Source organism: Ovis canadensis, chromosome 11, assembly GCF_042477335.2.
Source record: "Ovis canadensis isolate MfBH-ARS-UI-01 breed Bighorn chromosome 11, ARS-UI_OviCan_v2, whole genome shotgun sequence".
Classification (NCBI taxonomy): Eukaryota; Metazoa; Chordata; class Mammalia; order Artiodactyla; family Bovidae; genus Ovis; species Ovis canadensis.
Genome location: NC_091255.1, coordinates 22,845,789 through 22,869,112, shown reverse-complemented (window position 1 = coordinate 22,869,112; position 23,324 = coordinate 22,845,789). Strand labels below are relative to the sequence as shown.

The following is a 23,324-nucleotide window of genomic DNA, read 5'->3' as shown; positions in this document are numbered from 1 at the left end:
AGCAGAATCCAAGTCATTGGAAGACCAGTGTTCCCAATGATCACTTCACCAAATTTCGTTTCTCTATATAGCTTTAACGGAGAAGGCAATGGCACCCCACTCCAGTACTCTTGCCTGGAAAATCCCATGGACGGAGGAGCCTGGTAGGCTGCAGTCCATGGGGTCGCTAAGAGTCGAACACCACTGAGCGACTTCACTTTCACTTTTCACTTTCATGCATTGGAGAAGGCAATGGCAACCCACTCCAGTGTTCTTGCCTGGGGAATCCCAGGGATGGGGGGAGCCTGGTGGGCTGCCATCTATGGGGTCGCACAGAGTCGGACACGACTGAAGCGACTTAGCAGTATATAGCTTTAGTTGCCTGAATTTGCTTTGCCTTCACAACACCATTTTGGGGGAATGTTGGATTTTGTCTGAGTCCACTCCCTATTGTTGAGCTGGGGACAGAGAGGTAGGGAGGAGGGGAAAAAATAATCCATGTCTGGAAAAAAAATAAAGTGAAAGTGTTGGTCACTCAGTCATGTCCTACTCTTAGCGATCCATGGACGGTCACCTACCAGGCTCCTCTGTCTGTGGAATTCTCCAGACAGGAACACTGGCGTCGAATGCCATTACCTTCTCCAGGGGATCTTCCCTAACCCAGGAATCAAAGCCAGGTCTCCTGCATTGCAGGCATATTCTTTACCATCTGAGGCACCAGGGAAGCCCCCCACCTCTGGCCTCGGTGCCATGTGAAAGCTCCAGTTCCCCAAATGGAGAAATTTCCCCAGGGGAATGTGAGGACCCTGAAAAAACTGAGATTAAGTTTCTGCCATCCCAGCAGAAAGGAGGCAGGGAGTTAGAAACAAAGTTGGCAATAAAGGAAATTGTGTTTACTGAATGGTTGAGTTTTGGACCGGGACTTTTGCCCCCAGCCTAGCCAAATGCCCTTCCCTGTCCTATAAAGCTTGCAGTGGGAGAGACCTAGGGATTGACACCTCCTCCTTTGTTTCAGCACCATCTGCACCCACATCACCCTGGGGAAGACCCCATATTAGGGAATTCAGCAAAGCCTCAGCAACAGGGACAAAAAAAAATTAGCATTTGACTAGTCCCATAAGAAAAGGTTAGGTTTTTTGTTTTTAATTTTTATTTATTTGGCTGCCTTGGGTCTTAGTTGCGGCATGAGGGGATTTTTAGTTGCAACGTGTGGGATCTAGTCCCCTGACCGGGGATTGAACCTGGGCCCGTGCACTGGGAGCATGGGGTCCTAGCCACTGGACCCCCAGGGAAGTCCCAAACAGTTAGGTTTTAAAAGAAAAGCATCATAGAAGAAAAAAGAGATCTAGAAAAAGGATAAGTGTGGATAGGAGATGCCAAGAGTCCCGTGAGTCTCTTAATGAGCGGGAGGCCAGAGAGAGCCAGAGGTGGTTTGGCTGTTGGGAAGCAGGACGTGATCATTCAGGACGGGCTGGTGCATTGGAGGCAGGTGAGGGTCTGAAGCAGAGCAAGGAGGAGGATGTGAAAGTGCTGTGCTGAGCGTTAAGAACGTGTCCCTCCCCTCCCCCTCAACCTTGGCATTTCCTCCGGAGACTGAGAATATATTCGAAATGCTTTACTTTTTTGACTCTCTGGCCTCTTTCTCTGAAGGTGACTCTTGTCATTCAGACCACAAGGTTGCCCGTGTTTTCACAGGGTTACCCCTTCCCCCCTGCCCCGTCGAACTTGGGCTCCATTGGAGGCCTGACCGCCAGGGCGAGTTGTGGATCTGGGGTTGACCTTCCTCCCATCTGGTGATGTTAACCTAAGCCAACCTCCTGGAAGGCAGCAGAGGAAGTCTGGGATCCTTGATGTACTCTTGGACCCAGTCGTTTTCGGGGTTGGTACAGACCTCTCGTTTCCGCTTGGTGATGAAGCTGTGGGGGCAGAGTTAGACCGTCAGGGGGCCTGGAGAAGTTAGGGGTCCAGTCCACACGCCCCCACTTCTAGCTCACCGGGGGCTTGCCTCACGCCCTGTACCACCTCCCTAGGCCTCCCCCTGTCTGGGTTCCCTCAAAAAACTCCCCTCTGGCCTCTAGACCTCATCACCTCTTCTTTCAGCCCTTCCCCATTCAGCCTAGACCCTCAGGCTCGGGTTCCATTATGGCCACCGTTTCTTGGACCACTTGAACCGGCCACGCGCCTCTGTAAGTGGCAAAGTCTAGAACAAAACCCAGGCCTGTCCCGTGAGAGTCAAAGCCCGGGCCCTTAACTGGGGCTCCCCTGTTCTAGCATGGAGTCTTGGTTCTGTGTACCCCGATCCAGCCTTGGGCTCCCCTTCCCGCTCCCCGTAAATGTCTGCAGAACGGTGCTCACATGATTGCCGGCAGGTGACAGTTGAGGGCCTGTCTGTATCCCACCACCAGTTTTTTCGGCAATACTTTCTCATGATACTTCGGGCAGCAGGTGGGTGGGGGGTTCACCGACTCAGGAATTTCTGAGGGAATGACATTGAAAGCTGAGTTAAGAAGGCGGAGAGGGAGCCCATGGCTGCCCACCTTCATCTCCCATCTCTTGCATTTTGTCCGCTCTTGTGATGGCAAAGCCGTCTGTCAGCAGGGATTGATGGTAGCTTGATGGGTAACAGACAAGTGAAAAAGGTGAATCTTCTGTAGATCTTTCAGCCTCTGGACTGAGATTCATGAAGTACAAAGGACTGGGGGGTTCACATTTGCTGATGAACCTGACTGGGCAAACATGTATTGAGCTCCTATTACAAGCCAGGCTCCATGGGAGTTAGAACACGTGGAAGATACAGTCACTACTCCTGTGTCCCTTACAGACCAGTCTGAGTGAAAAAGCAAAGTGAAAAGATAAACACTACAATCGAATGTGGTCTGGGATAGAGTAGAATTTGACGCAAGGGGCTATGGGAACAGAACGAGGAGCACCTGACCCAGCCTGGGTGGTTGAGGAAGAAGTCCCGCAGCAGGTGGTGTCTGAGCTGATTCCTGAAGGATGAGCAGGACTTAGGCAGACAGAGGGGTCATGGGATCTGGAAGAAAGAAATATATGGAGGCCTGCGGTGGGGGAAGCCCAGCGTGTCTGGGAGGATGGAGCAGTTCCAGGAGCCGCAGTGCAAGGTGGGAAGGAAGAAGTAGGAAGAGGATATTAAAGAGGGCGGGGAGGGCTGCACCCCTTCTGAACTGTGTCGGGGAGCCTGGATTCTGTCCTAAAGGCACCAGAGAAGCTGAGGTCGGTGGGAGGCTGAGATACAGGGATGAGCAGAAGTCAGGGCAAGGGGGAAAGGCTTGTATTTAAGTTTTGGGGCCAGACAGCATGGGTTGGAGTCTTGACTAAATGACTTGAATCACGGGCAAATTTCTTAACCTCTCTGGATGTCTTCACCCTTTAAAAGAAAGTAAAAAAGCTCTGTGCTACACAGTAGGGGAAGGAGAAGGCAGGATGAATTGAGACAGTAGCATTGACATATAGACATATATACACTGCTGCTGCTGCTAAGTCGCTTCAGTCGTGTCCGACTCTGTGCGACCCCATAGACGGCAGCCCACCAGGCTCCCCCGTCCCTGGGATTCTCCAGGCAAGAACACTGGAGTGGGTTGCCATTTCCTTCCCCAATGCGTGAAAGTGAAAAGTGAAAGTGAATTCGCTCTGTCATGTCCGACCCTCAGCAACCCCATGGACTGCAGCCCACCAGGCTCCTCTGCCCATAGGGTTTTCCAGGCAAGAACACTGGAGTGGGTTGCCATTGCTCATGAGTAAAACAGGTAGCTAGTGTGAAGCCACTGTATAACCTAGGGCGCTCAGCTCAGTGCCCTGTGATGACCTAAAGTGGTGGGATGATGGGTGGGAGGGAGGCCCAAGAGGGCAAGGATGTATGCAAACATACAGCTGATTCACACTGTTGTACAGCAGGAACTAATACAACATTGTAAAACAATTATTCTGCAAGTATCAAACTATCCTATGCTACACTATAATGAAACAACATTTTAAAAGAATGCATATATATGTGTAACCAAATCACTTTGCTGTATAACAGGAATTAACAACATTGTAAATCAACTATACTTCAATAAAAATAAATCAATAATAAGAAAAAAAAGTTATGTCCTAGGATCGTGGTGAGGATGAGTTGAGAAAATGCTTGTAAAACCCTTAACTCAGAGTCTGGTGTAGAAAGTGTCAGTGCTTGTGATTAAGAGCTGATGGTAGGGAGAGTGGACATGTATACATATGGCTGAGTTCCTTCCCTGTCCGCCTGAAACTGTCACAACATTGTTAATGGCTGTACTCCAATGCAAAATAAAAACTTTTTCTTTTTTTTTTAAAAGAGCTAATGGTAGTAATGGCCACTCTACTGGCCTGGAAAGTACTCTCTCTGCCTCTCTCTGACACTCCCAGGAGGCCAGACTTGGTTGGTTGGTAGCGCTGTGTCTCCCTTGAGCTCCCCTGACTGCTCATCACTCGAGGATATCACCTTCCCCAGCCCCCAGACCTGCAGAGTGCAAATCCCTGACACTTGCGTCCAGTAGGTGGCAAAGCCTGAGATGTCTCCAGGGCACCATTTGGCTGATCCATGCTTTGGCTGGGCCATTTTTCTTCCTGCCTGGCATTCCCGAAGGGCACTGTTGCCCCCTCCCATCCCCAGGCGGCACCTCTACCCACAGTGGCCCTGGTTCTTTAAGGCGATGTTTACAAGGACCAGGGGCGTCCTGAGAGTGCGTGGGCAGATTACACGGTCTGTGTGACCCTCGCTCCCCCGAGGGTTCACAAAGGCAGAATCCAGCCAGACTACGTGCCAAGGGCAGCCTTAGGGAGAAAGGAAGGGCTGGGGCCATTGAGGGCGGGTGTGTACTGAGAGATGGCCTGAGTCTCTGGTCCCTGGCCTGCCACCAGCCCTCATAAAGGCTCGTAGAGGCAGAGCCCATGCGTCTGTCTTGTGGCTCCAAAGCCTTTCGATCTCCTTCAACCCCTTTTCTCTTTTCTACAAACTTTCTAGCCCTAGGCTGGGAGATGGAGACAAGGGCCCAGAAATCCTCAAATGGCACATGTGGGCATCCCACTGGGGCGTCTCTCGGTTGCCATGGCAGTCCCAGAAATCTACAACAGACCCTGCCTGCAAGGGGTGTCTAGCTTCAGACTCCCCGTCCTGGGCTTAGCCCCAGACGTCCCTCCGCCAGCCTCCCTGACTCCCTCCACCCTGCCATAGCAGGCATGTCTTTTCCCACCCTCGCCTTTTGCCTCGCCTTCCTCCTCATCACGTACGTCTGTGATTGTCCCCTCTGCTCCTTCCTTGGCTCTTCCTCCCAAATGATCATTCCTGCTGTGTCCTCAGGACTCCTGACATGACCTCGACCCAGCTTCCTGAAACTGCCCAGCCCCAGCAGCTCTGCTCAGCTCGGCTCTGCTTGCCAGGGGCCGGTGGGCAGCAGCTACGGGTGCAGGCGGGGAGGGGGCCTGGGGCTGATGACAGAGGCCTGAGAGCACTCTTGGCATCACCTCGCGGCCCGCTCCCTGTTCCCTCACCTCAGTGCCACCCCCCAGGGGCAGGTGGACTCACTTGGCTGACTGTGAACAGCAGAAGTGATGGTGAGGATGAGGAGAAAGAGGGCAGCCACGGAGACCTTCATCCTCTCAGTGGGCAGTCAGGCTCTGGGGGAGGCTGGGCGGACACAGTATCCTTCCTTGCTGGTCACCCATGCGGGGCCCTCAGCTCTCTGGACTCTGACCAGTTCAGAGTGGGCGGAGGAGGAGAGACGACGGTCCTCCCTTCGTGTTTGCTGAAAGGGAGGGCAGTGGAGGGCGGGGTCTGGTGCACAGTTGAATTTGCTAATATTTGCAGCTGGATGAAGGAAAAGAGAAAGGGAAGGTGTGGAGAATGTGCTGGGTGTCAGCTCCCTTCAGGCCCTATTTTACTTGAACTTCACAGAAGGGAGTAAAGACTTTATTCCCATTTTGCAGATGAGGCCCCTGAGGCTTAGAGAGGCTAAATTAAACTCACGTGGGTAGGAGGCAGATGCTGTTTAGTCGCTAAGTTGACTTGACTCTTTGTGGCCCCATGGACTGTAACCCACCAGGCTCCCCTGTCTGTGGGATTCTCCAGGTCAGAATACTGGAGTGGGTTACCATGCCCCCCTCCAGGGGATCTACTCGACCCAGGGACTGAACCTAAGTCTCCTACATTGACAGGCGGATTCTTTACCAAGGAGCCAGATAGGCAGTCCTGAAAACAGAATCTGTGTGGCTTCATCGTGTTCCCTGCCCCCATCTCTACTTTGGGAAAGAAGAGGGAGGGTTGAACCAACCTTTTCCCCAGGTGATCAGTCTTCAGGAGGCCAACAGAAAGCAGGGTTAGAGAGAGCACAGACTGAGGCAAGGGTAGGGTTTAGTGACCTCGGAAAAGAGTGTTCCCCTCGCCCCCTGTCCGAGGACACACGATGGAACTCACACTTTCTTGTTGCAGATTATGCCACTGATACTCTTCCCCCAATTCCTAAGCAACAGATCTTTGTTTGCTGAAACATTTCTCTCATTTGTCGATGCTCTCGTTTACCTCTTTGGACCTTGGACTGGGAACCCGTTTCAGGTCTAATCGGCTGATCCCTCCTGGGTGCCCTTGTGTGTGCGGGTAAAGTCTCCAGTCATGTCCAACTCTTTGCGACCCCATGGACTGTATCCCGCCAGGCTCCTCTGTCCTTCGGACTCTCCAGGCAAGAATACTGGAGTGGGTTGCCGTATCCTCTTCCAGGGGATCTTCCTAACCCAGGGATCAAACCAGCTTCTCTTGGGTCTCCAGCATTGGCAGGTGAGTTTTTCACCCCTAGCACCACCTGGGAAGCCTGGGTGCCCTCAATGTGGGTTAATTCAATCTGCCACCGTGGCCAATCATGGCCAGCAGAGGGCCGTCCAACACGGTGAACCTGACAACCTGCTTCTGGGTCCTAGAGTTTCAGCTTCTGCCCTTGGCTTTGGCTAAAGCTGGACCTGCCCCCTCGGGCTTCCCTGGCGGCTCAACGATAAAGAATCCACCTGCAATGCAGGAGTCGCAGGAGATGCAGGTTCAGTCCCTGGGTAGGGAAGATACCCTGGAGGAAGGCATGACAACCCACTCCAGTAGAGGGGCTTGGTGGGCTACAAAATGACTTAGCGTGGGCCCGTGGACCTGTCCCTCAGTATGTTCTCTTTTCAGACTGCCTCAGAACCCTGTTCCAGGCTGAAGGCAGCTTTCAGAGAAGAAATGAAAGAGGGGATTTGCTCTTTGATGGACTGTGACCTCTAGAGGCATGAGGGAGTGTTTCAGGAGATGGGAGTTGTGGGGGGGCTAGGAGAAGGCGATTGCACTCCACTCCAGTACTCTTGCCTGGAAAATCCCACGGACAGAGGAGCCTGGTGGGCTGCAGTCCATGTTGTCGTGAAGAGCCGGACACGACTGACGACTTCACTTTCACTTTTCACTTTCATGCATTGGAGAAGGAAATGGCAACCCACTCCAGTGTTCTTGCCTGGAGAATCCCAGGGACGGGGGAGCCTGGTGGGCTGACGTCTATTGGGTCGCACAGAGTCGGACATGACTGAAGCGACTTAGCAGCAGTAGCAGTGGGGAAACAAAGACGTCAAAAATCCTTGTGGGTCTTGCTGTTTGGCAAGATTGCTTATAAAATAGGGGAAAGCAGGCAATGCAATTAGTCCTGGTGGGTTCATGGCAGTTAGTGGTGGTAAAGCTGTGGCTTCTTATGAGGGAAGAGGGTAGGTATACGAGATACCCCCTTAATCTCTGTGTGTGGAGGAGAGGAGGTGTGAGGAAGCCTGCTGTGCCTTTGCTGTGCAGGCACCCGCTTGGTCTTTGTGGAGGGCTGGAGGCCAGGGAGGGTGGTCATAGGGTCTACACTGGGTGTGCTCTTCCTCTGCGTATGCAGAGCTCCTTGAACCTGGAAGATGGGTCTGAGAGCCTTTGGGGTCAGCTGGAGCATAAGCTTCCTCTTGGTTCCTTTCTCATTCCGTCTATCCACCCACCCACCATCCATTCATCCACCCATCTATGCATTCATCCATCCACCCATTCATCCACATCCACTATCCATCCATCCATCCATCCATCCACCCACCTATCCATCCACCCATTTATGCATCCATCCACTCATTCACCCACCATCCATCCATCTACCACTCATCCATCCACTTCCTGAGCACCTGATGTGGGCCAGACTTTTTGCTATGCCTTGTGGGGTACACAGAACTGAATAAAACAATATAGTGCAACCTGATGTGTGTATGTGGATGGGGAAGAATTGGATAAAATTTGTCCATCAATCATTCCTGTCTTAGCCAGCAGGGGACAAAGGCCTTGGGACCAGCACAGAAAAAGACTATGGAACATGACTGTTATAGAGAGGCCTTTAATGAAGATTTAGCTGCAAAATCAAGCTTTCCTTGTGAAGCTTAAATAAATGAACGCACATAGATGGCTTTAGCAGGGTGCTTGGACTATGGAGGTGCTACAAAAATAGTATCTGTTTTTATTGTGGTCATTACTGTCTCCAGGTAGCCTTTACACAGCGTGCCTTCCTCACTTCCTGCTCAGTTTCTCTCTACCTCCTTGGCAGACCTGACCCCCTTTTTTTTTTCTTGCACCAGGCTCTGGCCAAACATGAGGCCGAGGGAGACACCCTGAGCTGCCCGGCCAGAGCATGCATGGCTGGGCTCATCAGGGTCCTCAAGTCCGCTGCCAGCGGGGAAATTTAGCAGAAATGAATGAGGGCAGGGAAGGGCCTGACTGGTCTTTAATTCAAGTCAGGGCAGCTCCCAGGAGGCGGCTGGGGCTGAGTTGGGAGGAGGGGAGTGGGGTTCAACCTCTTCTCTTTAAATCCCAAGCTGTGTTCTTCTCCATTACTTCTGGGTCACTCCTCCAGTTCCTTGATATAGTCCCGGACCCAGCCATCACGGGGGTTGGCACAGATGTAATGGCCCTTCTTGGTGATGAAGCTGTGGAACAAGAGGGGAGAGGGATGACCAACTGAGGCTCCGGGAGCCAGGAAGCGAGCGCCAGCCCTTCCTTCTTCACAGATTCCTCATCCCGCCCAGACTGGTTCCCCTTCCTTAGTTAGAGGCACTCCAGGGCCAGCGTCTTTTCTGAAATACACCGTCCAGCCCCTCAGGGCCCCTTAGACCCGTCCCGTCTCCATGCCCCACCCAGGAGGTGTCCCTTGCCTCCCCTTCCCCTCTCCCCCCACCCCATCCATGGGCCCAGCTTCCTCCTGGCCCCAGCAGGGCCCCCCCGAAAGCCCCGGAGCCCCAAGTCTGCTTCCCCCCACCCCACCCCGTGCTACTTCTCTCTATGGACACAGCTGAGAGCACTCTGGGGAGCACCCATCCTGAGTTCTCCCCCCTGCCCTCCCCCACCATGCTCCCAGCCCTACGGACTCCCCCTCCCCCAGGGTGGTGTGCGGGTGCCGCCTACACGATCCCAGGCTTGGAGCACTGGCTGCTGGTCTCATAATAGCTTGAAATGCGCTGCCGGGGAACTGCCCGGCTCACGTAGGTGAGACAGCACTCGGCAGGGTGGTAAGGTCCTCCTGAGGAGAAAGAGGGGAGCGAAGCTGAGATCAGGGTACTCGTTAAAGCTGTGGGGTGCTGGCTGCCTCTGGAACCCTAGGGGGTGGAGGAGGGAAGGAAGGAGAGCACCCCAGAATTCAGAGAGAAGGATGTAGAAAAAGCTCAGTCCTCTGGCCTCCCTCTCAGTCTAACCCCCAGGCTCCTCTTTCTCTTCTCCTTCATCACCGATCACCCTGCCTCCCTTTCTCTCACCCCCGTGGAGTCCTTCACCAAAGTCGCCCCATGGACTGTAGCCCGCCAGGCTCCCCTGTCCATGGACTCCTGCAGGCCGGAGTACTGGAGTGGGTTTCCCATTCCCTTCTCCAGGGGATCTTCCCTGACCCAGGGATCACACCCAGGTCTCCTGCATTGCAGGCAGATTATTTACCATCTGAGCCACCAGGGAAGCTATATTGTCATGAGTCCCCCTGCTCTAAACCGGCCAGCTCCCTGACCCCACATTAGACAAAAATACCCATCCTATAGCATTCTAACCAACCACCTAACAGCACCCTTCTCGCAGGAAGTTTCTTTGTCTTGAGGCTATAAAAATTGGCTACCAGCCCACGAAAGGCACTGTCTCTGTCTTGAGCCAGCCCACTGGTCTAACAGCATCTCCTGCTTTAGTAAACTCTCTTCTCCTCTCATTCTGCCTCGTGTCTGGAAATTCTCTTCCAACCTGCACATAGACCACGACAATTACCACCCCGCCCCCAAAGGACTGGCTGATGACTTTGAACTCTGGATGGAAGAGCAGCCAAGTCCAGATCTCAGCGAGCACACAGCATCCCTGGGGAGAAGGGTTGCTAGGAGGAAAAATATCCCAATATGATTGGGAATGCAGATCCTATCCCTCCCAATGCCCCTATTCTGCCTGATCCCCACTGAACCCATGCCCTGCCAAGAGGGCAGAATGCCCACACCAAGCCCCACGGACAATGGCCAGGGAGCTAGGACTCCCAGATCTAACCCCACCCAGCCTCTGCTGGCTTTGCACCAGTCACCCTCACATCTCGTCATCTGTGAACAAGGCGGCTGACTGCATTGGCGGCTGACTGCATTGGTGGTTGACTGCATTTTACACACAGCTTCCTGGAGGCACAGAGGCGCTTGGGAGCTGAGTCACGGGTATAAGACCCCATCTGCCGTTTTTCCCGTTTTACATTTGGGGCTTCCTGTGTAAGATTTTGCTGGAAGAAAAGTTTTCTTGATCTAAAACACTTTAAAAATCACTGTATTTTTCAGTTATTTTTTGATTCTGAGATTTCATGGCTCTTGTAGGAGGTGCAAGGGGGTCACAACAAAGTCACACCAAGATTGAATTACGGGGGCAGCAGGGGAGGGGTCTCAGATCAAGGGCCTTGAAGTTAGGGAGTGCAGTGATTGGGGCCGTCATGTTATGTGACCAACCTGGACAGAAATGTGAGTGTGCACAGCAATGGCCTCGGGACCACCGAGGTGCTTGGGTGGCAAGGGAAGGGCTGGTCATCTTATTCAGGGCCATCTCCAGCAGCACTCTCACCTGCTAAAGAGTGGAATAAGGAACCCCCTGGTCCCTGAGAACCACGTCACTGCGTTCCTCTGAGCTGCTCAGTGACTCCTCAGATAAGCAAAGCAAACTGTCCCCATTCCACCCAGTTTAGTCTAGCTTTATTTCAACAGCCTTCTATCTTTCCCCTCAGTTTCTAAAAGGGAAACGAGGTAAAACTGCAGAGTGAGGGATAGCATGGGTTGCCTGTAAAGGCAGCTCTTCCGAAGAAACAAGCTGAAAAATGGTGGCTTAGGGGACTGGTCCTGGGCAATGTGAGGATGAAACCAGTTTAAGAGGACACCAGACACAATGGAATACTACTCAGCCATAAAAAATTAAATATTGCCATTTGCAGCCACCTGGTTGGACTTGGAGGGCTAAGTGATTCCCTGATAGTTCGGTTGGTAAAGAATCCGCCTGCAATGCAGGAGACCCCCGTTTGATTCCTGGGCCGGGAAGATCCACTGGAGAAGCAATAGGCTACCCACTCCAGTATTCTTGGGCTTCCCTTGCGGCTCAGCTGGTAGAGAATCTGCCTGCAATGCGGGAGAATTGGGTCTGATCCCTTGATTGGGAAGATCCCCTGTAGAAGGGAAAGGCTACCCATTCTGGCCTGGAGAATTCCAAGGACTATATCCTTGGGGTTGCAAAGAGTAGGACACAACTGAGTGACTTTCACAGCAACAGAGCATGCTAAGTGAAATAAGTCAGACAGAGAAAAATAAACACTATCATATCCTTACATGCAGAATCTAAAAAACACAGCAAACAAATGAATAGAGCAAAAAAGAAATAGATTCACAGATATAGAGAACAATAGTGCTCACCAGTAGGGAGAAGGAAGGGGGAAGGGGCAAGCTGGGCTAGGGGATTAAGAGGTACAAACAATTAAGTATAAAATAAGCTACAAGGATACATTATACAACACAGGGAATACAGTCAATATTTTATAACTGTAAATTGAATATGATCTTTAAAAATTATGAATCACTATATTAAACACCCTAAGTAATATAACCTTGTGTGTGCATGCGTGCTAAGTTACTTCAGTCGTGTCTGACTCTTTGTGACCCTATGGACTGTAGCCCACCAGACTCCTCTGTCCATGGGTTTTCCCAGGCAAGAGTACTGGAGTGGGTTGCCGTATCCTCTTCCAGGGGATCTTCCCCACCCAGGGATCCAACCCAAGTTTCTTGCATCTCCTGGCAGTGGGGCTCTTTACCACTGGCGCCACCTGGGAAGTCTATACAACCTTGTATAGCAACTATGTTGTTATTTAGTCACTAAATAGTATCTGACTCTTTGCGACCCCTGGATTGTAACCGGCCACCCCTGGATTGTAACCGGCCAGGTTCCTCTGTCCGTGGGATTCTCCAGGCAAGAACGCTGGAGTGGGTTGCCATGTCTTCCTCTAGGGGATCTCCCTGATCCAGGGATTAAACCCGCATCTCCCGTTTGGCAGGTGGACTCTTTACCGCTGAACCACCCGGGGAGCCCACAGCAACCGTACTTCAGTAATAAAGAAAAGCAGACACTAGACCTCTTTCTGGAGCCCCTTTCTCTTCGCATCCCAGCAACCTGGCTCCTGCTTGCTATCCCACAGGGACCAGGTTGGAAGGTGTTGCACTCACTTGAAGAGAATTCATTCTTGGACCCAAGGGCCACAGAGATGCTGAGGAGGACGAGGAAGGAGACGGCTGCCATGGAGACCTTCATCCTCACATGGAGGAGCTGCTGCAGGGGCAGAGGTAGCCTGGTAGGGGCTTCAGAGGCTCCCGGGCTTCGGAAGTTTTGGGAAATGTTCATCGAGACAAATTATTTTCTTTCAGTAAGGGAACTAGGATTTCAAAGGGAAGTAGGAAGCCGTAGATCCCTCAGCGATTTCACGTCCTGCACATGTGTTGAGGGTGGAGTGAAGGAAGCCTGGAGAGCCAAGATTTCAGAGAGGAAATTCACCTCCACCCTAGTGGGAATATGCTTAACCCTGTTCTATTGCCACATTTTAGATATGATTTTTAATTTTTTATCCCACGCTCAGCTGCACAGTCGTATCTGACTCTTTGTGACCCCATGGACTGTAGCCCACCAGGCTCCTCTGTCCATGGGATCCTCCAGGCAAGAATACTGGAGTGGGTTGCCCGGGGATCTTCCTGACCCAGGGATGGAACCCACGTCTCCTGCATCTCCTGCATTGGCAGGCGGATTCTTTACCACTGAGCAACTTGGGAAGCCCTGTTTAACCCTCCGACAGAAGCCTTTCATTAGTCATAGAAAGACCACGAGCCCAGTGGGGAGGGGAGACTGGCTCAGCCTTAGCTCAAGATCTCAAGGCTGGGATATGTCCTGTACTTAGTTCTGGTTCCAGGCCCCAGAACAAGGCTGTATGGGGGCCAGAGGCCAGAGGGGATTTGGGGTAACAGGAAAAGGCCTCCAGTCTTGGAAATCTTCACTTAAGCTCTTCAGCAGAATCTTTGGCTCCCAACCTCATCCTCCCTCCTTCACAGTCCCCTGGGGGTGAAGAAGTGCCACGGTGCTCAGTAGATAATTTATTTAACCAGCTTTATACTTTAATATGGGGGTTCCTAGGTGGTGCTAGTGGTAAAGAACCTGCTTGCCAATACAGGAGACATAAGAGACGTGGGTTTGATGCCTGGATCAGGAACATCCCCTGGAGGAGGGTATGGCAGCCCACTCCAGTATTCTTGCCTGGAGAATCCCATGGACAGATGATACAGTCCATAGGGTTGCAAAGAGTTGGACATGACTGAAGCAACCTTGGGTGCACACACACACACACACTTTAACACACACTAGCTGTTGTCCCAAATGCTTCATGAATATGAGGCATTTTAAGCCTTATATTAGCAGTTGAGGAAACTGAGGCACAAAAAAGCATCCATAACTTGCTCCAGCTCTGACAGTTGATAAGTGGAATCAGGCTTCAAACTCCAATCGGGTAGTCTGGCTCCCAAGTCTATGTTCTTTTTTTTAAAAAAAATATTTATCTAATCATTTGGCTGTACTGAGTCTTAGTTGCGGCGTGCAGGATCTTCGATCTTCATAGTGGCGCATGAGATGTTTAGCTGTGGCATGAGGAATTTTCAGTTGTGGCATGTGGGACCTAGTTTCCTGACAAAGGGATGGAACCTAGGCCCCCTGCATTAGGAGCATGGAGTCTTAGCCACTGGACCACTAGGGAAGTCTTCCAAGTCTGTGTTCTTAACCACTATGCTATGGAGAAGAACTATTGGAGTCCCAATCCAGCAGTCTCTAAAATCGTCCGGCTTCGTTTGGCTTCTCTATAAAATCTTTAGTCTGAGACATTTCTGAGTTCAGGGAGTAGATCTCTTTGGGACCTTCTCCCGGTTTCAGAGAAGCTTAATCGGAACTGAGAAGATGCCTTATTTGGGGTTCAGTTCAGTTTAGTTGCTTAGTCGTGTCTGACTCTTTGCAACCCCATGGACTGCAGCAAGCCAGGCTTCCGTGTCCATCACCAAATCCCAGAGCCTGCTCAAACTCATGTCCATCGAGTCAGTGATGCCATCCAACCATCTCATCCTCTGTCACCTCCTTCTTCTCCTGCCTTTAATCTTTCCCAGCATCAAGGTCTTTTCCAATGAGTCAGTTCTTCATTTCAGGTGGCCGTAAGCATTGGAGTTTCAGCTTCAGCGTCAGTCCTTCCAATGAATATTCAGGATTGATTTCCTTTAGGATGGACTGGTTGGATTTCCTTGCAGTCCAAGGGACCCTAGCAGGCATCTAGCAGGTTTCTTGGACTAGCGGTGGCCTGGAGCTCAGTGCTGGAAACTGTTCTGAAGCCGTGTCTGTGGATCATGTGACTGATGTGCTTTCTGTGAAGGGGCAGCTCGGTGCTATGTACTTGCTGTCCTTAGAACTGTCTACATGGGCCATTTACAGAAGAGGAATTGGGACTCAGGAAGGGTAGAGACTTGCTCACATTCATAAAATGATTTGGATGCAAGACCAATCCCCTCTTCCATCTCTCAGTCCAGTGGCCTTGACCACGCTCTTCCAGGGGGGCCCTTGCCCCATTCTTCCTGCTTTTGTGGTTAGAAGGCTGTTTACATCTTCTCTCCTCCACTCATCGAGGCAGGGCAGGCCTAGCAGATAGCAAATGATCTGTAAGTATGTGTTTTATTTATTTACTTAAGAAAATATTAATTTGGCTGCATTGGGTCATAGTTGCAGCATGCAGAACCATCCTTGCAGCATATAGACTCTCTCTAGCTGTGGTTCGTGGGCTCAGTTGCTCTGCAGAATCTTAGTTATCCAACCAGGGATCGAACCCGTATCCCCTGCATTGCAGGGTAGATTCTTAACCACTGGACCATCGAGGAAATTCCTGTAAGTATATGTTTCAGAAGAAGGATGAATTGAGCTGGTCTAAGTATGTATATCTCACAGGAAATAGCTGAATTCTCATGCTTGGGTGCCAAGACTGTCATTTATTTGAAATTTTCTGTATTGTTGTCTATAATAACACTGTTTAAATGCCTCTAGTCAAGTGATAGAAATTGACATCAGCAACAATGTAAGGAAACAAGCTGTTTCTGGGAAGAATGTGAGCTGGGACAAAATAATGACATTCTCTTTGTTTTTGTGGAAACTAGCCTACGTGCCAAGTTGTTGCTTGGGTCTTTAGAGGAAAGTCTTTATTTTTCAAGCAGTTATTGAGTTCCTACCTACTATTAGCCTGGATATGCTCACTGCTATAATAAACAACACATAAATCTCAGAGGAGTCATTAAATGAAGGTTTATGTCTTCCTCCTGTCATAGTCTGCTGTGAGTCGGCAGTGGGGGTGTGTTTTTGTGTATGTGTGTGTGTGTGCTGGGCAAGGCTTTTTCATGCACCCATTGTTTTATCAATAAAATTTAATTTTAACACTTTTACATGATTTAATAAATGACAGCTATTTTTATTTAATAGTTACAAATCCATTGAACACTCTGGAATGTATGGAATCAGAGAGCAAGGTCAAGAAAAATGGCTGGGATGTGATGGGGAGAGAGGTGGGAGGAGGGTTCGGGATGGGGAACACAGGTGCCCCCATGGCTGATTCAAGTCAATGTAAGGCAAAAACCACTACAATAGTGTAAAATAACTAGCCTCCAATTAAAATAAATAAACAACTTGAGAAAAGAAAAATGGCTGAACAGTAAAAATTAGGAGTAAGCAGAGCTTTAATTTGTAATTTACTTAGAAAACACTCATTTTCTTTGCCTTTTAATTTTTGAGAGGTTTTTGGCCTCTTCTTTCTGCAATTCTTTTCCCTCTTGATGATGCTTTTCACATCTTCTATCTTGTGAAGATTTTCAAAAAAAGGAGCCTCCAAGTTTGCTGCCAACGGGGAGGAGCAGAGGGGGACAGGCAGATTTTCATGGCCCTTTTCTGGAAATAGCATAAATTACTTTCACTTACACTCCAGGGCCAAAATGAAGTCGCCTAACTTCAACTTGATGGCAAAGGTAAGGAAAATATAGACCATCTATGTGCCCGGTGGGAAGAGAGAATGGGTTTAGTGACCACATCCCTTCTTTGTCATAATATCATGGACTCAGCCTGGAAGTGACCCTGACCTCATAGCTTGAAGAGGGAACTCAAAAAAGTAAATGAAAATTACAAAACAGTGGGGTGAATGGACTTCGATGGCAACATAATCAGAGGCCTCAAAGGTTCTTCTGTGGCCCACTGGTGAGTATGCAGGAGTGCCTTTTAAAACATGTTAAAAGAATATTTTTCAAATCAACACATTTGCATTGATTTAAAAAAACTGAATAATACTGAAAGGGTGGGTGGGACCCTTAATATGTTTACTTCTTTGCTACACCACTTGTATGTGGCAAATATGGACCCCACCATCCATAATCAAGTGGGCCCTCTGCCCCAGCCTGGGTCCATGTCAAGAGAAAAGGGTATGAGCTACATTACTTTAAAAATCTTGTCTACGGTTCTAAAAGTGAAATAGTAAATGTATGGTTTTTTTTATTTTTACAACTTTAAAGCACATATTTTTCTAGTTATTTTGCACTTGTAAGATTTTTATTTTTATTTTCCCCCACACCACAGGGTAAGTGGGATCTTAGTTCCCCCTCCAGGGATGGAAACCAAGCCTCCTGCATTGGGAGCATGGAATATTAACCACAGGGCCACTAGGATAGTCCCAAGATCTTTACTTTTAAAAATTCAAAAATTGGTTGTCAGACTTACTGAGCCATGTTTAAACTTTTTCCAGGGCTTCCTTGGAAAGAATCTGCCTGCCAATACAAGAGTGTGGGTTCGATCCTTGGGTCCAGGAGATCCTGCAGAGAGGAAAATGGCAACCCACTCCAGGATTCTTGCTTGAAGAATCCCAGGGACAGAGGAGCCTGGTGGACCCCAGTCCATGGGGTCGCAAAGAGGCAGACACGACTGAGCGACTTAGCCCAGCACAGTCACTCAATCACTGTCAGCTTGAGTGATGATAAATACCTGCTTCAGGATTCTAGAGAAAGGGAGAGGGGTGTTCTCACTGGGACAGTGAGGGTGGCGTCTAAATGGATCGAGTTTCGCTGGAGGGTTGAGAGCAGGGGGCATTTCTGGCAGAGTCACCACAGAGAGCAAGGAGATGAAAGAGAACATGCTGTTTTCCAGGAACTGTGAAAAGAGAGGATCGGGTAACTGACTTTACATAACACTGCATTGTCTCCTCAAACAGCTCAGAGAACAGCTGTGATCGACCAGGTGCTCGGTCAGGAAGGAAAGACTCATGTCACCCCTCATTTCTTTTCAGCTGCCATTGCTGTGAACCAAAGCCTTGATCAGGAGGCACTCGGCCTACAGCCCAGGCGGTCTGTGCTCACCGTTTCACTCTACTCAGTTGGCAAGTCAACCAGCCAGAGGACCCAGAGAAACCACACACATTGCCCTTAGGGCTAGCATTGCTTTACTCCAATAGTTCTTTGAGATCTTCAAGCCTCTGAAACAAAATCTCAAGAGTATCATAGAAAAGGGGGGAAACAGGGCCCTCTGGGGCCTTCTCAGGACAGGCTTGTCCCCCATATCCTCTGCTTTAGCTCTTCTCTGAAGTACCTAGATAATAGTATCTGATACACATTTCCTGAGTTGTTTTACAGATGTGAAAACTCTTCATCAGATGGAAGATGTTACCTACTGGATGACCAGGAGCTCATAACCCCAGGCCTCCTGGAGCCTCAATTCAGTCGCTCAGTTGTGTCCTCCTCTTTGTGACCCCATGGACTGCAGCATGCCAGGCCTCCCTGTCCATTACCAACTCCCAGAGCCTACTCAAACTCATGTCCATTGAGTCGGTGATGCCATTTAACCATCTCATCCTCTGTCGTCCCCTTCTCCTCCTGCCTTCAATCTTTCCCAGCATCAGGGTCTTTTCCAACGAGTCAGCTCTTCGCATCAGATGGCCAAAGTATTGGAGTTTCAGCTTCAGCATCAGTCTCTCCAGGGAATATTCAGGGCTGATATCCTTTAGGATGGACTGGTTGGATCTCCTTGCAGTCCAAGGGACTCTCAAGAGTCTCCTCCAGCACCACAGTTCAAAAGCCTAAGGACTTTTGAAGCCTAAGTCCTGGTAAAGTTAACCCTTGTGACACCACCCTGTGCTCTCATCATCAGCCAATCAGAGAATTGTGCACAATCTGATCACGTACCCTGCAACCCTCCCCACCCTCACCTGACTTTAAAATGCTTTGCCAAAACATTCTGGGGAGCTCGAGGCTTTTTAGGGCATGAATCAGCTTGTCTCTTTGCCTGGCCTTGCAATAAATCTTTCTCTGCTAAAACAACAAAACAAAACAGAAAACAAACAAACAAACAAACAAACAAAAAACACAAAAAAACGCTCAATAGAGAAGTCAAAAGCTTCTGTGGACACCCCAACTAATGAGAGCAACAGGAAAAATCATACAGGGGTCAAAATATAAGCCAGAACCCTTAGCATCTGTGTTGCCTCTTTTGCTTCTCCCAACTCCATCGAAATGACAGAATAAGTGGGAAAATAAAAACCACATTAAAAATAAATTCAGCTTTTCACAAAGATGGTGCCAAAGGAGAAGAAGGAAGCCCCTGCCCCTTCCAAAGCCTAAGCCAGAGCAAGGGCTCTGGAGGCCAAGGCAGCAGTGTTGAGAGGCGTCCACAGCCACAAAAATTGTGGCTCACAAAAAAAGGTGGCCCAAAACCCTGCAGCTCAAGAGGCAGCCCGAATACCCTGGGAAGACTGCCCCTGCTGCTGCTGCTGCTGCTAAGTCGCTTCAGTCATGTCCGTCTCTGTGCGACCCCATAGACGGCAGCCCACCAGGCTCCCCCGTCCCGGGGATTCTCCAGGCAGGAACACTGGAGTGAGTTGCCATTTCATTCTCCAATGCATGAAAGTGAAAAGTGAAAGTGAAGTAGCTCAGCTGTGTCCGACTCTTAGCGACCCCATGCACTGCAGCCCACCAGGCTCCTCTGTCCGTGGGATTTTCCAGGCAAGAGTCCTGGAGGGGGTGCCATTGCCTTCTAGGAGATGTGAATTCGACCACTATGACATCATCAAATTCTCCCTCAATCCAAGTCAGCCAAGAAGAAAATAGAAGACCAAAACACACTGGTATTCACTGTGGCTGTCAAGGCAACAAGCACCAAATTAAACAGGCTGGGAAGAAGCTCAATGACATTGAGGTGGCTAAAGTCAACACCCTGATCAGGCCCGATGGAGAGAAGAAAGCTGGCTTCTGACGAGGATGCTTTGGCTGGTGCCAACAAAATTGGGATCATCTAAACCGAGTCCAGCTGGCTAATTCGAAATATAAAAGTTTTCACTATTAAAATAAACACACACACAAAAAAACCTCATAGTAACAATAAAGGATCAGAAAAGATGACAGAAAGCTAACCATAGGGTGAGAAATTTCTGTTCTATATAAAGGACCTTTGTCAATTTGATGGCAATGCACAAAGTGGCTGAAAAACTTACATCCTTACGTAGGTGATGGAGAAGATCATCGAGAAAACGTGTTTCCAGTAGGACCCCGGGGAAGCCAAAGATCAGTTGGGAGGTGTTGGGAGAAGAATCTTGGGCCCAAAAAACAAGTAAGGACCTTGCCAGTCCCCACTTTTGGACAGTCAGGGGTTTGACCCAGGATGAAGCTGCAAGTTCTCTAAATAAAGAAGGGAGTTCTCCAGAGGGGACCGTGGGCCAGAGAGAGAATTGGGCATCTGTTACTTCTATTACCTCCTTCCAACTGGCTGGCCCATTCCTCTGAGTCATTTGGTTTACTGTTGATTCCTTCTAGTGTATTTTTTACTTTATTGGTTGTATCTGCCATCTCTGTGGGGGTTTTCTTTTTCACTTCCTAACTCTTTGTTAAAGACTTCTAACTTCTCGCTCTGTGCATCCGTTCTTCTCCCAAGTTCTTTAATCACTGTTATGATCACTGGGCTTCCCAGGTGGTGCTAGCACTAAAAAGAACCTACCAGCTAATGCAGGAGACGCGGGTTTGATCCCTGGGTGGGGGAGATCCCTTGGAGGAGGGCATGGCAACCCACTCCAGCATTCTTGCCTGGAAAATCTGATGGACAGAGGAGCCTGGCGGGCTGCGGCCCATAGGGTAGCAGAGAGTCAGACACCGCCGAAGCAACTTAGCACGCGTGCATGCGTGATCGCTACCCTGAACTTTTTTCTCAGGTAGATTGCCCATCTTTAGTTCTCTTAGTTCTTTTTTCTTTTTTTCACCACTTCAGCTAGTTCTTCTGAGGTTTAATCTTGTTCCTTCCTTTAATCTTGTTCTCATTTTGCCTAAGTTGCTCTTTACGTTTTTATGCATCTGGTATGTGAGTTGTTTTTCTTAACCTTGGAGAAATGGCTTTCTACAGGAGATGTCCTGTGCATCCCAGCAGTGCACACCCCCCTTGTCGTCCAAGCTGCATGCTCTGGGGACTCCCCTCATGAGGGCTGTGTGGTTCCTTTTGTTGTGGCGGGCTATGTGGGCGGTTTGATAGGCTTGGTTGACCCTGGTCTGTTTATTTACCAGGCACTTCCTTGTATGGAGGCTGTTGGCTGCTGGTTAGTGGGGCCTGGTCACAAGGCAGCTGACTGCAGAACCCCAGGGGCCCTGGTGCTAGTGGTGGCTCCCTGGTGGGTGGACTCAAGACTAGAAGACTCTGGGGCTGTGGCCCACCTACTGGTGGTAAAGCCGGTTCCTGGGGTTAGTGCCGGAATACTGGCAGGAAGAGCTGAGTCCTAGAGTCTGGTTGCAGGGCTCAGGGGTCCCAGAGTCGGTGTCTGATCGTTAGTGTTGGTGAGGTGGAATGGTTTCTTACACAGTTGGGTACAAGTTCAGGTTGTCCCAAAGCTTGTGTCAACCTATTAGTACTCAGGACTGAGGCCCAGGTGGTCCCAAAGTAGGATCTGGCTTCTTGGTGGACAGGTTGGTTCTGTAAGCCGTGGGGTTGCCCACTGGTGGGTGGAGCTGGCTTCTGAGCCTTTGGGTGGGTTGGGTCATGTCCAGAGGCAACTGTGTGCTCAACAGGGTCTTAAGGCAGCCTGTCTACTGATGGTGAGGCTGCATTCCTACCCAGTTAGTTGCTTGGCCTGAGACAGTCCAGCACTGGTTCCTACAAGCTGCCGGACCAGGCAGGGCTGGATCCGGGGGCAATAAGATAGAGGAAGGACTCCACAATGGTGCCCACCAGCAAGGTGTCTGTGTGGCAGGAGGAATTCCCAAGTACAGCTGCTGCCAGTGTCCGTCCCCAGGGTGAGCTACAGCTGACTCCTGCCTCTCGGGGAGACCCTCCAACATCAGCAGGTAGGTTTGATCCCAGGCTCCTATCAAATACTGCTTTTGCTGTGAGTCCTACAGGCTGCAAGACTTTGTGCGTGTTGTCCTTAAGAGTGAAGTTTCTATTTCTCCAGTTCTCTGGGACTGCCAAAATTAAGCCCTGTTGCTGTTGTTATTTAGTCGCTCAGCTGTGTCTCTTTGTGACCCCACGGACTGCAGCACGCCAGGCTTCCTTGGGCTTCCCTATCTCCTGGAGTTTGCTCAAACTCATGTCCATTGAGTCAGTGATGCCATCCAACCATCTCATCCTCTGTCGCCCCCTTCTCCTCCTGCCCTCAATCTTTCCCAGTATAAGCCCTGCTGGCCTTCACAGTCAAATACTCGGGGGGCTTATCTTCCCAGTGCGGGGCCCCTGGGTTGGGGAGCCTGCAGTGAAGCTCAGACCTCTCACTCTTGTGGGAGAGCCTCTGCAATGCAAGCATTCTCCAGTTTGTGGGCCACCCATGGGTGTGGACGTGAGCGTGAACGCCGTGTGCAACTCTTTGCGGCCCCATGGACTGTAGCCTGCCAGACTCCTCTGTCTGTGGAATTCTCCAGGCAAGAATACTGGAGTGGTTTCCCATTTTATCTTCCCGACCCAGGGATTGAGCCTGAGTCTCTTGCTTCTCCTGCATTGGCAGGTGGATTCCTTACCACTAGCGCCATCTGGGAAACCCACCAGGAAATATGGGACTTGACATATCATGAGTCTGCTCCACCCCCACCACCGTATTATTGCGATTCCTCTTTTAACATCTTTAGTTGTAAAAGATATTTTCTTGTTGGTAGGTTCTGTTTGTTTTTCTTTTTTTCCACTGATAGTTGTTCTCCAAGTATTGGGTTGGCCAAAATATTCATTTTGGTTTTTCCATACCATCTTATGGAAAACCCGAATAAACTTTGTAGCCAAGTTGTGATTTTGGTGTGTTCATGACAGGAGGTAAGTTCAGGGCCTTTCTACTCTGCCAACTTGGCCTGGAAAAAAAATCTTAAACTTTTTTTGAATTAAAAAAAATGTTGTTGTTTAGAATTCAGTCCTTTATTTCTGAATTTTATGTGAGAGTTGATTAAGATTTACTATTTGTAAATAGAAATGTATATGCTTTAATAGATATGAACCTAAAATTGATATTAACTTTAGTTTTAAGTGTTTCCCTAATGTCCTTTAACTTTAGAGAAGATATCTTTTAGGAAATTGTATCTGGTAAGAAAAAAACAAAAACAAAAATGTAGCATTAAGACAAAAGGATGAGTATAGGCCTTTCAATGTCATATTGGAACACTGTCTGAAGGACTCACCCAGGATTCCTTAATCTGTATGAGAAACGTACATTTGATTGATGGTCTATATACTGTTGACCAACACCCAGAATTTATGAAATTGCTTG

At 49.6% G+C, this 23,324-nt stretch overlaps 2 protein-coding genes across 6 annotated transcripts; both read right to left on the bottom strand.

The window, feature by feature from the left end:
- Nucleotides 1–1,111: 1,111 nt before the first annotated feature.
- CCL16 (C-C motif chemokine ligand 16) lies at nt 1,112–6,848 on the bottom strand. Of its 5 annotated transcripts, none has more exons than XM_069602511.1 (4): nt 6,536–6,848; nt 5,543–5,824; nt 2,335–2,455; nt 1,112–1,895 (listed from the first exon to the last, which is right to left on the bottom strand). In XM_069602511.1, exons 2-4 carry the CDS (start codon nt 5,610–5,612, stop codon nt 1,784–1,786), a joined length of 303 nt encoding a protein of 100 aa, XP_069458612.1. In that variant the 5' UTR covers nt 5,613–5,824; nt 6,536–6,848; the 3' UTR covers nt 1,112–1,783. The 5 variants fall into 5 exon arrangements, with proteins under 5 accessions (XP_069458612.1, XP_069458616.1, XP_069458613.1 ...); XM_069602515.1 differs by having other exon boundaries at nt 5,543–5,762; nt 6,536–6,822; XM_069602512.1 differs by having other exon boundaries at nt 6,431–6,538.
- Nucleotides 6,849–8,362: 1,514 nt separating this feature from the next.
- On the bottom strand, nt 8,363–17,989 carry LOC138447119 (C-C motif chemokine 14-like). The gene is made up of 4 exons (XM_069602509.1): nt 17,336–17,989; nt 12,736–15,225; nt 9,440–9,554; nt 8,363–8,964 (listed from the first exon to the last, which is right to left on the bottom strand). Exons 2-4 carry the CDS (start codon nt 12,908–12,910, stop codon nt 8,880–8,882), a joined length of 375 nt encoding a protein of 124 aa, XP_069458610.1. The 5' UTR covers nt 12,911–15,225; nt 17,336–17,989; the 3' UTR covers nt 8,363–8,879.
- Between the last annotated feature and the right edge of the window lie 5,335 nt (nt 17,990–23,324).